Source organism: Artemia sp. Qi Xiang Cuo, chromosome 9 (genome assembly GCF_049724085.1).
Source record: "Artemia sp. Qi Xiang Cuo chromosome 9, ASM4972408v1, whole genome shotgun sequence".
Lineage (NCBI taxonomy): Eukaryota > Metazoa > Arthropoda > Branchiopoda > Anostraca > Artemiidae > Artemia > Artemia sp. Qi Xiang Cuo.
Genome location: NC_142802.1, coordinates 15,973,517 through 15,988,642, shown reverse-complemented (window position 1 = coordinate 15,988,642; position 15,126 = coordinate 15,973,517). Strand labels below are relative to the sequence as shown.

The 15,126-nt window shown below is 36.0% G+C and overlaps 1 protein-coding gene across 4 annotated transcripts in view; it reads right to left on the bottom strand.

Moving 5' to 3' along the window:
• The window catches only part of 14-3-3zeta (tyrosine 3-monooxygenase/tryptophan 5-monooxygenase activation protein zeta), a 59,766-nt gene that overhangs the window by 5,870 nt on the left and 38,770 nt on the right, over positions 1–15,126 (bottom strand). For 3 of the 4 annotated variants that reach the window (XM_089094309.1, XM_089094307.1, XM_089094308.1), the window contains exons 5-6: positions 12,101–12,264; positions 1,379–1,495 (exon numbers count right to left, since the gene is read on the bottom strand). In XM_089094309.1, coding sequence (XP_088950435.1) covers positions 1,379–1,495; positions 12,101–12,264 — 281 coding nt within the window. Of the gene's footprint in view, positions 1–1,378; positions 1,496–11,874; positions 12,039–12,100; positions 12,265–15,126 lie in introns of all 4 variants that reach the window. The other variant, XM_089094310.1, reaches the window with a different exon arrangement.

Below are 15,126 nucleotides of genomic sequence, written 5' to 3'. Positions count from 1 at the left end.
CCACCAAGAAACCCTTCGTTTGTTCCAGCATATATTCAAATATCTTTTGGTGGTTAGTTGCAAAGGGGCCCGCGACCAGGAATAATACATCCTGTTTCGTCTTCAAAATAGAACCCTATAACAAGTGGATATTTGAAGATACGTCCGAGCGGCAAGAATGGCACCCTCTATAAAACTTTCTACACCTCCCATCGAATTTACTCCCCCTCTCCCTCACATTAATTCCCTGCATACGCGCCTATCTTTCATCCTGGAATGTTTAAGGAGTTTGTCTTCAGGAATGGTTTAATTTAAAATACATACATATAATTGATAAATATAACCTATTGCTAGTGTAAAAATAGTGGTTCGACAGGAGAAAATGGTCGTATAAACTACAAGAGAACATGGCGAATAAGCACGATTTCTCAAATGCCACCAACCAATTCAACCGGGTTCCACCCACCAAAGAATAATTAGAAATACTAAATCCGTTCGCCGTTTACTTATATTGGAACAATATAGGTCATATGGAGTCTTTCATCACCAATCAATTAAAACAATGAGGTTCCATTTTCACTGTCCTTGGCATTCGAAGTACTAGTTGATTATACAGCGATGTGTTTTTTTAAGATGCAAGATATAGAAAAAAAATAGTTCAAAAACTTCTATCTAAGACATTGTTTGGAAGTGACAAAAAGAGAAACTATCCATTTTTGAAAGGGAAAAAAAAAAAAAATCTAAATTCCAAGTATCTTTAGACACCAAATGACAAGACACATCTTGCTTAGAAAGAAAATTTAAAATATGAGTGCTAACAGTTGGAGAACTCCAAGTGAAAAAATAAAAAATTTAATAAATTCAAGCTTTTATTCCAGCTTTATAAAAGTATATGTGATTAAAAGCTTTCCGATCCTTTGATGATGGAAAAACAGAGGGAGTGGATGTTAAAAAACTCGGTACTAAAACCCATTTATTTCTTTTTACTTACTTGAAATTTCACAAAGGAAAACCAATCCAGTTGAACGTAACTAGTTATTAACTAATCAGATCTATAAAAAAAAACTAGCCTTATCAACTCTTTCTGTTGCTTGTGATTGGCGGCTGGTGCTTGAGATAATTCTGACATACGTTTTCACAAACAAAATGACCAGCTTACAATAAAACCAATAAAATTCAGGAACCTTTCCCCCTCTTACGTTTTCATTTTTCGACAATTGTTTCCGCTAAAGTCTCCATCCCCACAGAAATTTTTTACAGAAAAAAACAAGAATTCCAATTAACACACGATATATCAATTTGTTTTTTATTTCGCGCTAGCACAAACCAAATAAGCCGATGGTCGTTCTAACATGACATAGATATACAAAATTAGAGAGAAAATATATTAAAAGGGTACCTGAGCATCGGAGGTCCATAGCGTTAAGTTATCCCTCAGTAACTGCATGATCAAGGTGGAGTCTTTGTAGCTGTCTTCATTTAATGTGTCGAGCTCGGCGATGGCATCGTCAAAGGCCTAACAAAACATAATCAATATAATAAAGTTTCTTCAAACATGTTTATCAACATAATAAAAACACAGCATTCAAAACAAAAGAGGAAACAAATCATTTAGCTTTAATTTACCTGCCATCATTGGTAAACTGAGTAATTCACAATCTAATTAACTTTAAATCAGCTTATGTTGTTTAACTTAACTTAAGTTTGAAATCTTCTAGGAGTTAAGCGTCGAAATACCAGATTGACGTCGCTGAACACTAAATAATTCACCCAGAAGCCACACATATTCCTCCCTGTTACCCAAATTTAAGCTGGAGGCATTGATTGGATAACTCTTGGCAAGAATACACCTACATGGTACAAGTATCAGTATGAATACAGGAATAGGTGACCTGTAAGATAATGACGTAAACAAACTATCGCCGTTCATAGAACAACATTGATGATTGCTTCATAAAACAAGCGCTCATAGAAAAATGTGATGAAAAAAGAGGAAAATATACTTAACTAGCTTAAATATTGATCATCTTTCGCTTTAAAAATTACTGGAAGCTTAGGGAAAGCCATGATTTGGAGGGGATGGGAGCGCAGGGGACACAAAGTAAATCAACTACGGTACAGGTTCCTTTTTCAAGCCAGCATTGACTTCAATTTTAGGACACGATCTTGAACTCCCCTTTGAACAGGTTGCTTATATAAGTTCGCATCTATATCCCTACAACGACTACCCCTACAATGTAGAACAATCACTATGAATAGAGGAATAGGTGACTTCTGGAATAGCGACGTAAACAAACTGTAAACATCCGTAGAACAATATTGAAGTGATGATTACTGAGCGCAAAAAAAGAAGAAAAAAGGGAGTGCCAAGTACGCCGAGTGTCGGCCCATCCAGTTCTCTCCCGTGACAAGTCGGTTCATAGCCTTATGGCTATGGTCTTGTAGCTCATAGTTCATAGTCGGTTCATAGCCTTATGGCTATGGTCTTATAGCTCATAGTTCATAGTCGGTTCATAGGTCATAGGTCTTATGGATTATAAACTAAACTCAATTAATTTTTTCAACAGACAAAAGAAATAGCCTATCTTATAGAAATAAAGAAGCAGAACCTGACGTCCAGCTAGCGTAGCTTCACACCAGAGGGGGATTTCCCAAATTCACAATGGTTTGAACGCATCCTCCTCCCCCACGGGTCTTCGAAAAATATTGAATAATACGTACTAAACTTCTTGGATATTTCAGTCCAAATACATTGTTTGAATTAATATACCCTCTTGGAAGAAGTCTTTAATAACCCTCCCCGTGGCTTCTCGAATAATGGCACTATCATGACAACATCACATAATTTGAATTTTCCTTCAGGTAAAATTATAAGGAAAGGGCACCGTATGACTCTTAAGTGTAGCCAAGTTTCCAGCACAGGTTCCTTCACCTTGAAATAGAACACTAAGGATAGACAAGTGCCAAGAAAAGAGAGAGCTTAGCATCAACCACCAAGTGCAATCAAAAAGGAACTGCCATTGGAAATTAGGTAAACAATTTACATCAGAAATTCTTTACGCCATCCGTTCGACACGTATTATTAACCAATTCCTTAATATATATATATATATATATATATATATATATATATATATATATATATATATATATATATATATATCTGTGTGTATGTATGTGTGTGTGTGTGTGTTACTGTGAATATCCGAAATCTGGATAATGTCGACATTCACCGGTGAATGTCCGAAATTTCTTTCTTTTTCTGATTGGATTCAATTAGCTTTCGGTTTTATGCAAACTTTGATGGTAAAAGTTAAAGTTGGGGTAGGTTAAATTAGGTTACAAATCTCAGAAATGGGTTAAAAATCTAACATAACCCAAACCTGTCGCCATCAAACATTGCATAAAACTGACAAAGTTGACTGGCAACGCTGACTAAAGTCCAAGAAGAAGAAAAAAGTATTTTGGACATTCACCGAAGAATGTCGATATTCACTAATTTTGGACATTCAAGAAGAAACGTACACTTGCTTTTATATTAGCAAAAAGCCAGATTTTTTAGCTCTGTTCTAACGCTAGATTCAAAATCCAACCATTTCCTCCATAATTTCCGCCTACTGCTTGAATTTTTTTTTGTTCAAATATTGTCCCCCGTCCCACCCAAAATTGCACCAATTAATAATATTATCTTAGCAGTAATGACAGGAACAAAAAGAAAAAGGACACCGAAATAAATATGCACTAACAATAATCCTGTTGTCGCAGCGATCTCTGACATCAAGGTTAACCCTTACTGGTCGGGTGGGATCTAAAAGACCTCAAACAGAATATGGTTCAACGTCTCAGGTGTATTATGTAATTCTGAATGCCGATCTACCGTGTATTCTCATCAATATCCGAGCCACAATAGCTGACGGACCGAGTTCATTGCACCTCTTAAATGTATGAAGCTTACAAGAGGTTGGGGGTATATATGACCCCATCCAACCAAAAATGGTCAACCTGATGAAATGAGCAAAATGATGTGTCAGCCTTGTTCAAAAATGCTTCTCAGAACATAGATTCCGGGTCCCGATCAAAGAAAAGCCGTTGCCATATTTGTCCTAGAGAAAAATTCAAAGCACTCCTGCACAGGACGCACAAAAGATCCACCTCTGGATCATGCCAGCTTCATCTGTCCTTTATGTGATTAGACCTTATTTGATGCACGCTTTCTATTCTTTTGTATGTATTTGAAGTCAGTAAAGGCTAACTCAAAAATAAGTTCGTTGCTAAAAAAAAAAAAAAAATCGGGGTTTATTAGATCCCATCCGACCGGTTACGAAACTTTTTAAGGGTTAAGAACTATTAAGTAGCAGAACAGAAGAAAAGGGAGATAAACAAAAACATATTGTTATTACACAGTCATATAAGATTGCCCTTAATGTGCAAATTTGGGCCTGACGTTACATTGAAAGTGCAAATAACGTGCACTCAGTGAACTGGGATGGATCTCCTGGATCCTTTATGTGGATCCAAGCCAGTGGCAGATCCAGGGGGCGAAGGACGCCCCCCCAACGTAGTCTAAAGTAGTGCAATTTACGTAATTAAACCAAGTTTGCGCTAATTAAACTTGCTCCTAGCGCAAGTTTATCGGATCAACCTATTTTGCGTCCCCCCTAAAAAAAAAAAAAAAAAAAAAAAAAAACCTAGATCTGCCCTTGATCCAAGCTGCTTCATTTAGCTTAGCAACAATTAAGAGAAAGAAAATTCAGCTTAATACAGAAACTTAGCTGAGCGTCAGTACAAGGCATTCACTGACATTGAATTTTATGAGCAGGTTAGAATAGTTTTTAAACCTGGCTTGCATGGCAAGTCGATCTGTTTTACGGGCCACATTTAGATCCATTTACGAGCAAACTATTTGCTGCTGCGTGGCAAGTTTCGGTGGACAAGGACTGGAGAGCACAGCTTACTGTCTGAAGAGTGACTACCTGGGACTGTATCAGGATGAGCATGTCTTATATGAAGAAAAATTTTAACCACGGTGTCACGTAGAACCGTGAAAACAAAATAAGCAGAACTAATAAGTTAAATTTGACAACGCCATTCGACCATAAAAATTCAAATATTAACCATATGTTAATTACCAACGACAACACCTTCAAAGAAAGCTACACTTTCTAAAACTGCTTGGTGCCATGTTTTAGCTGACCCTCCCCCCCACTTTCCTTTTTTTTGTATTTTGGCACCTGCTACAACTAAAAACTGCATATGAAGATCTATTTAATTAAAATCGAATTACCGATAAAATTGAATTTCCCATTTACCAATTCAAACAATCGGATTTCATTTCACTGTTCTTGGTAATTTAAAAGGAACAGAATTCAAAATGCTTCGCGAGCTCCCTATATTTTATCCGTTTTTTCTTTCTATGCAGTTTATTTTTTGTATGTGACTTTGTAGATTTATAAATTTATATTTACAAGCTTTATATCCTGTTCTTAAAGATCCTGTTGCTGGAACATTTCATGAATGATTCCCCAAAAAAAATATTTTCAAGGCCTTCCATGCTTTTATTCCAAAAGACTTCCATGCTTTTTTATTGGATCAAATATATGTATCCATGAGCATCAAAAACACAATATCGATTTTCCAGTCTGGGAAATAGAGACTGAGGCGTTCCAGGGAAACAGAAAGAGATCAATACTTTAAGAGCAAGAGGCCGTCGCTTGGAGATAAGTCAGCAATCTTGATTTAACCAAGAAAATAATTCCCTTTTTCGGAGGAATGGAATTCTAAGCCCTTCTGGAAGACTGACTGTGACAAATAGAAGAAGGCAGTTTAATGAATGAAATAGCATTAGTAGACGATATCGACTCGGAAGCAGATTGTTCTTAGGAGACAAAAAACAGGAACAATGAAATTAAAAAAGGTGTTGATCAAACAAAGCATGCATCAATAAAGCAAATGCTTGTTTATTTCTACTCTTTCTAATCCACGACTACTAATCGGATTTCTTTTCCTTCTCTTTTTTGGACTTGAAACTAACATCGTCGTGTCCAAAATGAAAATCCAACATCTTGCCATAAGGACTTCTAACATAAGTAATTGTAAGTCTGTAAAAAGGAGAGTCCTAGATGCAATCTAAGGAAGTCAATATCTAAATCAAAACTGAATCTCGGCCATTAGAACATTTAGCAAAAGTGATTATCGAGCCTTAATTGAACTTCACGGGACTTGTGTTTAGAGATCCTAGGCAGGTCTTTTGGAATTCGAAACACGATTCTTCTCCAAGGAGCAGGGGGAGGGGGAAGACACTTTCGTAAAAGACCGAATAAAATAGGCAAATTATATGGAAACTACCAGAAATTATCGAAAAAATCATAATAATCTTGAGGTTTTACTACAAGGAGGGGGGGGGCTGAAAGGACCCACCCAGAATACTTGCCTAACGTATCTACATTATCAGTTCAATAAGATCCAAATGATAATAACCACTTTCTTAAAAAATCCAATATACCTCAGCCAAGATCAGTACCGTTCGAGAAGTAAGTTGTAGGACCCTCCATCCTCCTCTCCGCTTATTACCGCGGGCAGTAGTCATAAAACTATTAGAATAAATTTACGCTTTACGGCAAATAACGATAAGCAAAGTGAGTTTCCGTTAAAAGGCAGTTTAAAATAAAATATTATATTAAATGTGAACAAAAGTTATATGAACTGTGGTGGTTGTAACGAAATGACGACTAACAGGAAACAACAAATTCACATAGCACAATTCACAGAAATAAAATTTTTGTTCCTTACTTATGGACAGTTGAGACACGCAGGAAAAACGGTTTCCCAGTCTGTGAACAGTTGCTTAGCCTAAAATGAACATACTCCAAGATAAGGGTATGAGCATTACTACTATCAAAAATAAACCTGTAATAGCAGCAACATTGCAACTTATTGGAAATATCCTAAAAGGTTAAACATTTTTATTTTTCGAAGAAGGAAACGGACAAGTAGGCCCCTCCGCCTGTGTATGTGCCTAATTCAACCTCCCTTCTCCTTGACGTGACTTGAGGATTATACAATATGAGCGAATACTTCTTTCCTAACGTTTGAGTTGTAAGATAAGAGCAGCCGAACCAACAAATTATGAAATTTCAAATCTAATTGGCAACATACGAGGGGCTTGCGCAACCGTTAGCATCCAGTGACTTGCGGCTGTGACTACATGTTAGTAACATTAATTCTAATATCGTGGGTTTTCATCACTGCAATTTATACTTTGCCTATTTGTTTTTTTTACCATCACCCCTGACACGAACTCTCAAAATGACAAAAAAAAATTTCAAAATGGAATATGGTATTTGAAATTCCAATGAGAGTTCGTCAGAATTATTCACGCAATACTACAAAATTAAATGGGAACGTAGCCCTTACATTATCCCGATCTACGTAAAAAAAAAAAAAAAAAAAAAAAAAAAAAAAAAAAAAAAAAACAGCCACAAGGATGTCAAACCATATTAACTTAAAAATCACTCCTGCACCAGGTATTCAGGGATAAAAAATTTAATATGATTTCTTTTTACCAGTCTAGCTATTTTATAACCCAAAGAACTTAGAAACAAGCCTGTTTTGAATTTTTCTAGTTCTGCTGCATAACGCTGCACTGGCAGTGAATAGTTTAACATTCCTACTATTATACTCCAGTTCAGTCGCTATGTGAATTGAAAACTGTGTCTCCTTTTCCCTCATCATCACTGGTTACAGTTTTTACAATGATTCATGTGACCATAAAGTCTAGAACACAAACAATTTGTTTTGATATTATGAAATTATAAATCATTAAAAAGAAAACAAACAAATTAAGAAATTTAAAATCTAATTGGCCACACACAGGCTCTTGCGTAACTGTTGACCTCTGGTGGCTTGCGACTGTGACTAGCCCCGCGTTCAATACAGCTTATTGTAATAGATTATTAGCATTCATTCTAATCCGTCACGTTATTTCCTGTCGGTTTTCATCGCTGCAATTTATACTTTGCCAATTTATGTTTCACCATCATTCATGATAGGAACTCGTCAAATAAACTTGACTATAAAACTTTCCTATTGGGAAACGTTCCTATCAGGAACGTTTTGTGGAAGTGATAATAACTGATAGACTACAAAACGTTCCTAACAATGCTTGTTGGTACAGTACGTAACTGCTGGAACTCCTAAGAGAATTCGTCAGAATTGCTCAGGTGGTGCCTAATGGGACGAATGACCCCTTTATAATCCCGATCTAGGTTGGAACAAGACTAATAGAGGTCTATAAACTATATCTATATATAGTCTATCAGGTAGTCAAGAAAAAAATGGGCGTTCATAATTTTCCTTGTTCTGTTGGATACAATGGACTAGCACGCTAGTAGTTTTTCATTTCGTATTTAGCATATTCCACTCCAATACAGCTATGCGGATGCATACTGTTTCCTTGTTCTTTGCGATCATCACTGATTACACACCTTTTCAAATCTTCACGGGACCGAAGAGAACTTCTTGAAACAACTTAGAACTTTTTCGATGATAATGAGAGAACGGGAAAATTATCCACAAAATTCGACTCGCAGCACTAAACTCGTTGTGGGCAAAATTGCTACCAAAGACTACTTTCAGCGAACTTCACGATCTTTGGATATTTTCCAAATCGACTCTAATCAATCAAGAAAGTTTACGCGAATTATATAGGAATAGGATAATTTCCAGAGTATTATTGCTGGATGAAAAACAACAAGGACGGGTGACTTCATTTGTTGAATAAGAAATCCTTCGACATACAAATTAAAGTAATCCCTCAATATTAAAGGAGGATGTTAATAAATGCTCATATTCCTCCCATCAAGTTTCATCTGTCGTCATTCTTGAACGATTGATAGGGTGACACGAAATATATGGTATACCCAAACTACATAGCTGAGGGAAGGTGGAATAAGAGCTCACATCAACACAAATACTTAGTAAGACAGAAGAATTAAGACAACAGCGGAAGCGGAGAAACAGCTGGCTGAGAAACAACAAGGACGGGTGACTTCATTTGTTGAATAAGAAATCCTTCGACATACAAATTAAAGTAATCCCTCAATATTAAAGGAGGATGTTAATAAATGCTCATATTCCTCCCATCAAGTTTCATCTGTCGTCATTCTTGAACGATTGATAGGGTGACACGAAATATATGGTATACCCAAACTACATAGCTGAGGGAAGGTGGAATAAGAGCTCACATCAACACAAATACTTAGTAAGACAGAAGAGTTAAGACAACAGCAGAAGCGGAGAAACAGCTGGCTGAGAAACAACAAGGACAAGTGACTGCATTTGTTGAATCAAAAGTAATACAAATTAAGTTAATCCCTCAATATTAGAGGAGTAAGTTAATAAATGCTGATATTCCTCGCATCAAGTTTCATCTGTTATCAATCTAAACGACCAATGGAATGAAACGACATACTTGATATGCATAAACTTGAGGGGAAGGGGAGAGAGTAGGCATGCAGTAGTCTCCTATCAACAGAAACAATTTACAAGCCAGAAGAATAAAGACTGCAATTGTTATTATCTGGAGGTACAATATCAACTTGTTTTAATGCTAAGAACAACGAGAACCATGTTCTCTTTTTTCACTACAGTAGATTTGCTCCCCATTTCCCTATCTTTCATAGTTTAAGCTAACATGTGGCTAGATTTTCCAGTGACTTCTCTGTTTCTGGTTATATTGATTTGTGTTTTCTAGTCAGCTCTGAACCAGGGTTTGGCACTTTGAGAGACTTAAATATCTTAAGAGGGTTTTTGACATACTGAGATGAGATGTCAAATACAAAAAGACAAGGGTCAAAATCTTTTCTCCCTCTATTCGTATCTGTTTTAATTAAAAACAGTTAAGTCGGTAAACCAGGTATTTGCATTTTCGGGTCACAGTTTTGCCAAATCAGTCCAAGGGAGAGGGGTCTTTTTAGACTAAGGCTAGAGGAAATCCCTCTTCTTTGTACATACTTATACCACTTCAAACATATATATACATATATATATATATATATATATATATATATATATATATATATATATATATATATATATATATATACAACTATCGAATTTGCCATATTTACAAACCCCAGATTAAGCTAGACTACGAACAAATGTTAGGGAAGCTATAGAAGTTAAAACACATGCGACACAAGGGTTTTCTAGCAAGACCAAAACATAAATAACAAACATACTATTTGTTGGATTTATTAGTGGCTAATTGAATATTTAGTTTGTATTTTAGGCCGAGCAAAGACGAGAGCCATAAGCTAGTATTCATAATCCCATGTATATTCCCAGAGGCATAGGTACTCAAGTCATATCCATAGAAGAGGCGGGGAAAGGGGAGAGGGGTAAAATCACGAAAGAATATATTTCCAGACCCATGATTTTCCTAAATGCCTTATAGGAAGAGCAAAACTCTGAACCCCCCCCCCCCCCGTTCCGAAGAGCGATAAATAATTTTGGGATATAGCAAAACAAAGTTCTGTTACTTTAATTCGGAAGATTAATTTTTCATAGGCTCATTTTCCAAGGGGGAATGTTTACTTAGCACATCTGACTCAATGCAGATGGTGTTTGCTTATCTTGGATTTTACATTTAGATTTACAGAACATGGGCAATAAATGCCGAAGTTTAATCAACATGCTTATCCAAGCTTAGAACTCTCGGATGAGCCCGATCTTACGTCACCTCATTTTTTACGTTTTGGCCGGAATAACAGTAATAACAGTAATTGGAAACGAATACAAGGTTTGAACATCTAACGAATCAATCACTGTGTTCCAAACTTAACTCTTCATTGCTCTTGACTAGTCCATAAGCTTATTATTCATTCGGGAGCGAAGAGCTAAAACACTAGGGACAAGTGAAGTTGTGCAGCGTAGTTAACCCTGGCCAACTTTAGCCCCTGGGAGTTGTTCGGAGCAAATGGCTTATCGAATATTTCAAAGAACCTACACATATTAAAAGCATGTCCTGTAGTAGCACAGTGTGACTGATCGCTGCTTGGTAATGAGACCCAGAGTTCGATCTCATCAGCAGCAGCCCGCTGCAGGGCTCGTAAATTTCATTCCGGTGATGCGAAGTGCTTCCGTAACATTCCAAATTAGAAAGAGCATCAAAATGTGCCCTGTGGTGGCGCAGTGTGACTGATCGCTGTTTGATAATATGAGACCCTGAATTTAATCTCAGGTGAAACAAACCCACCACAGGACCCGGAATTTGATTACGAGATTATGCAACAGTGTCTCTATAATAATTCAAAAGAAGAAGAAGTATTAAAAGGCGATCCTGCAATGGTGTAGATGAATTGATCTCTTGGTGGTAATATGGCACACGTAGCTATATATCAGCTGCAGCAACGCACCAAAGGGCCAAGATTTTGATTCTAGTGATGGGATTATGCGAAAGTGTCTCCAAGAATGAAAAAAGAAGAAGTGGAAATATTAAAAGGCGTATCTTACAAAAATAGGAAAGGACACAAGCTGAAAAATAAAAAAGCCTATTTGATCGTAAACTTCACTGCAGAGTTGTATAAAAAATTATTGAATACGCTCTATTAGTTTAAATTCAGATAATTTAAGTTTATATATTTATTTCTGACAGCGGCTCGGTATTCTTTTTGTCTGTTTACCACTTCAATTCATTTTTTTCCATCGCCACCGTCAACGAAGAGAATCGCAACTTTAACTTTCAAGTTTTAGAGTCAATCTAAAACCAGAAATGGTACAGTAGGCAATTGTGGGTACTCAAGCGAGAGTTGGACAGAATTAACTATGAGTAGTTGAGAGCTAAGTTTGGAACACATCTAAGGTCAAGGCATGCCCAAATGATTGACAGGGGGATACCTGTTTGGCTAAGTGGCAAGCCCGGTCGGGGGAATTCAAAATCTCATAATAGAAAACGGAGAAATTCAAAGCTAAACCCAATCGTATAGGGTGAGTTGGTTGCATCTTGCTTCTGGCAATTTCAAATGCTTCTTGATAAGATTTTTGGGAATCATCCACCACCGCTGCAAAGAAAGCAATTTATTTTATAAGAAAGAAAAAACAAGTAAATACAAAATTGTCGCACCTGTTTAGCCAATTGACAGGCCTTTTCAGGGGAGTTGAGAATTTCGTAGTAAAATACTGAAAAGTTGAGGGCCAGGCCAAGCCGAATGGGATGTGTCGGCTGCATTTTGGCTTTACTAATCTCAAATGCGTCTTGGTAAGCCTTCTGTGAGTCGTCCACAACAGCTGAGAATAAACAAACAATTAGCCTTAACCTAAGAGGAGAAAAATGTTCAGTGAATATGTTACTTTCCTTTGTACAGGAAGGAAAACAAAGAGAAATGAAGAACAGAGTTTGCAACAATAATAGTAGTCTATGTTAAGAAAAACTATTCAACTATATTCCTTAATTAATTCGTTTTCTTTTTTATTTTAAAGCGCTGAGAATCAGTTAAAGAATAGGAGACATAATTGTTATGTGACATTCATAATTATTATTTAATTAGTTTTCTTTATACGAAAATTAATCAAATTATTATTATCTAGTCGATTTATTTTTGTTTTTAAAATGACAATTTGTGCAAGAAACTAACGATTTGTAAATGTTTAGTTTTAGCTTACAAACAGCCATCTCAAACTACATGAATACACCAAGAAAAATATGTACATGGAAGTTTAAAGTTATTACGGGCCTATATAAAATTATAAACCCTTAGCAGTTATAATTACTCTACATATAGTTGTAAAGTTGAAGTTTTGTTCAAAATTCCTCAGACATTCACTCTATTCATGTTGTGTCACTAGAGGCTCCTTAACGTGTACTATGGTGGCATGTACTACGCACAATGTACATGTATTTACGTTATTTGTAAGATTACAAATTATTACCCAAGTCTATCTATATTTTGAATCCTGCGCATTTTGATACTCCGATATTATCATCCAATACAGGTGAATTTAAGTAAACTTTACAATGGCACTGCCAACAGGGAAAATTGTTCCCCAAAACCCTAATTACTTCTTTATTTTTGACTTGCCAAAGGTTTACGAGACACATATAGAGGGCGTCCACAATATCTGGATATATACGAATTTTATTTTTCATAGAACAAAGCAAGTTTATGTAATTATAGTGTATAGGGAATTGTATTTTGCGAAATGATTTCGATTATTCGCCTTGCTAAATTCGGGTGAACTCCATTGAGTAGGTGTCCATCGCTGTCCATTTCAGCCAATTTAATTTCATCCAATTTATCTGAAAACCAGTTAAATCTGAAAGTGTTATCTTATATTTTATTCTTTTATCTTATTACTTATCTTTTTATCTTTTATCAGATCGATTTATCTGAAAAATCAAAATTCGTTTGTATCCAGACCTTGGACACCCTGTGTAATGTGGCACTGAATAAAATCTTACCGCGATAAAATCCAAAATAACTTCAGTGTGAATTTAAGTTAAGAGTGATCTGCCTTTTTGTCTCCTCAAAATTTACAGTATTAAATTTATCTGTAAGTAAATCCTTTTCCTTTTCCAGTTTAAAGGGGTTGGAAGTGGTCCAGTTGTCAAATCGAGTATTATTATCTTTACTAGGATCAGAATGATTCCTCCCCTTTAACCGGTTTTAATGGGACACGGGAGTTGCGCAATTGTTAAATCAAAGTGAGTTAATAATAATAATAATAAACCAGCAGAGAACGACAACAAAGATGACCTATTGCTGGTCTTGAAAATAATATGCCATTCAGCTCCTGAAAAAAAAAAAAAAATCGGATAATTTTCTTTTCCAGAATCAGGATAATTCCTTTTCTTTGCCAGTTTTAAAAGGGTGTGAGAGTGACCCAGTTGTCAAATCAAGTAATAAAAAAAAAACGGTACCGAAGAAGACACGTAACTGGTCTGGAAAATAATGTACTTTTCATCTTAAGGAAAAAAAGTCAGGATTATTTTCTTTTTTTCTGGATCAGAATCGTTAAAAGTATTTCAAAGGCTGGACAGACGTATCGTTTATCAAGCAAAATGCAACCGTGATTAATCAATACAGGCGTATTTTTCACCAGCAGTAAAACTAGGAATTGTTCCTAGATTTTGAGCGTTTTTCCACCATCTCTAGATATTCCTATTTATTTTTAGCAAATCTTCCTTAGACACGTGGAAAAGTTAGAGTCAATGAAGCTGCTATACCGATAGCATTTCTAAAAAAGGAAAAAAATAGGGCTCAGTGTGAATTTTTTTTGCTATTTTGGGATATTATTGTTAATTTTTTGCAAATTTCCCTGGAAATTCAACATCGATTGTATAATTTATAAAGATAAAATTCTTTAGTGGGTATATTGTTTATCATCAATTGGAGATATTTCTGTCTATTTTTAGCAGATTCCCGAGTACGCACGAAGTATGAGTCAATCTGGCACTTGGAGTTAATCAATATTAACTCACAACGGCTCGTGTGTCAATGTGCATGGCGTACACCTAGTAAGTTGGGGTTAGAATATATATTCAAGCTAAAAAAAAACTACCAAACTTCAATAATGATCAGAGAAAACCACCAGAATTCATCTGCATAAACCAAGCCCACATCCTATTCTTAACAATAAAGCCGTTCCGTTTCAAAGATTTCATTTTGCGGTTTGAACATGTACTATAGGATATTCCACTGAATCGACACATAACATGCAACCTATTATTATTACTGATTACGAAAAGCTTGTAATTTCCTACTGCAGTATTATTAATTCAGCAACACAGTTGATTTTTCTATGAAGATGAACGCACAATCATCTTGTTACATAAAAACACAGTTCACAAAGAATATTATGGATACAAGGGTTCGGGACTAGAGCACAAGCAGGAGATTTTCCAGGGATGTTGGGAGGTGTGTTCTCACCAGAACTTACATCGGAGCGTTTCTCCTTTCCCTCTTTTATTTATGTATTTATATTTTCTAGTTTATCAGGAGAATAGGCATCACCTCCCGAATATATGGGTGCCTCCAATTGCAATTTCAAATAAAATTACAGTTTGTACTATTCCCCCCAGTAAAAAAAAATCCTTTACACGTGCTTGATCCATCTTTTTTTTCCGCCAATGCAATAGGTCAATTTGAAACT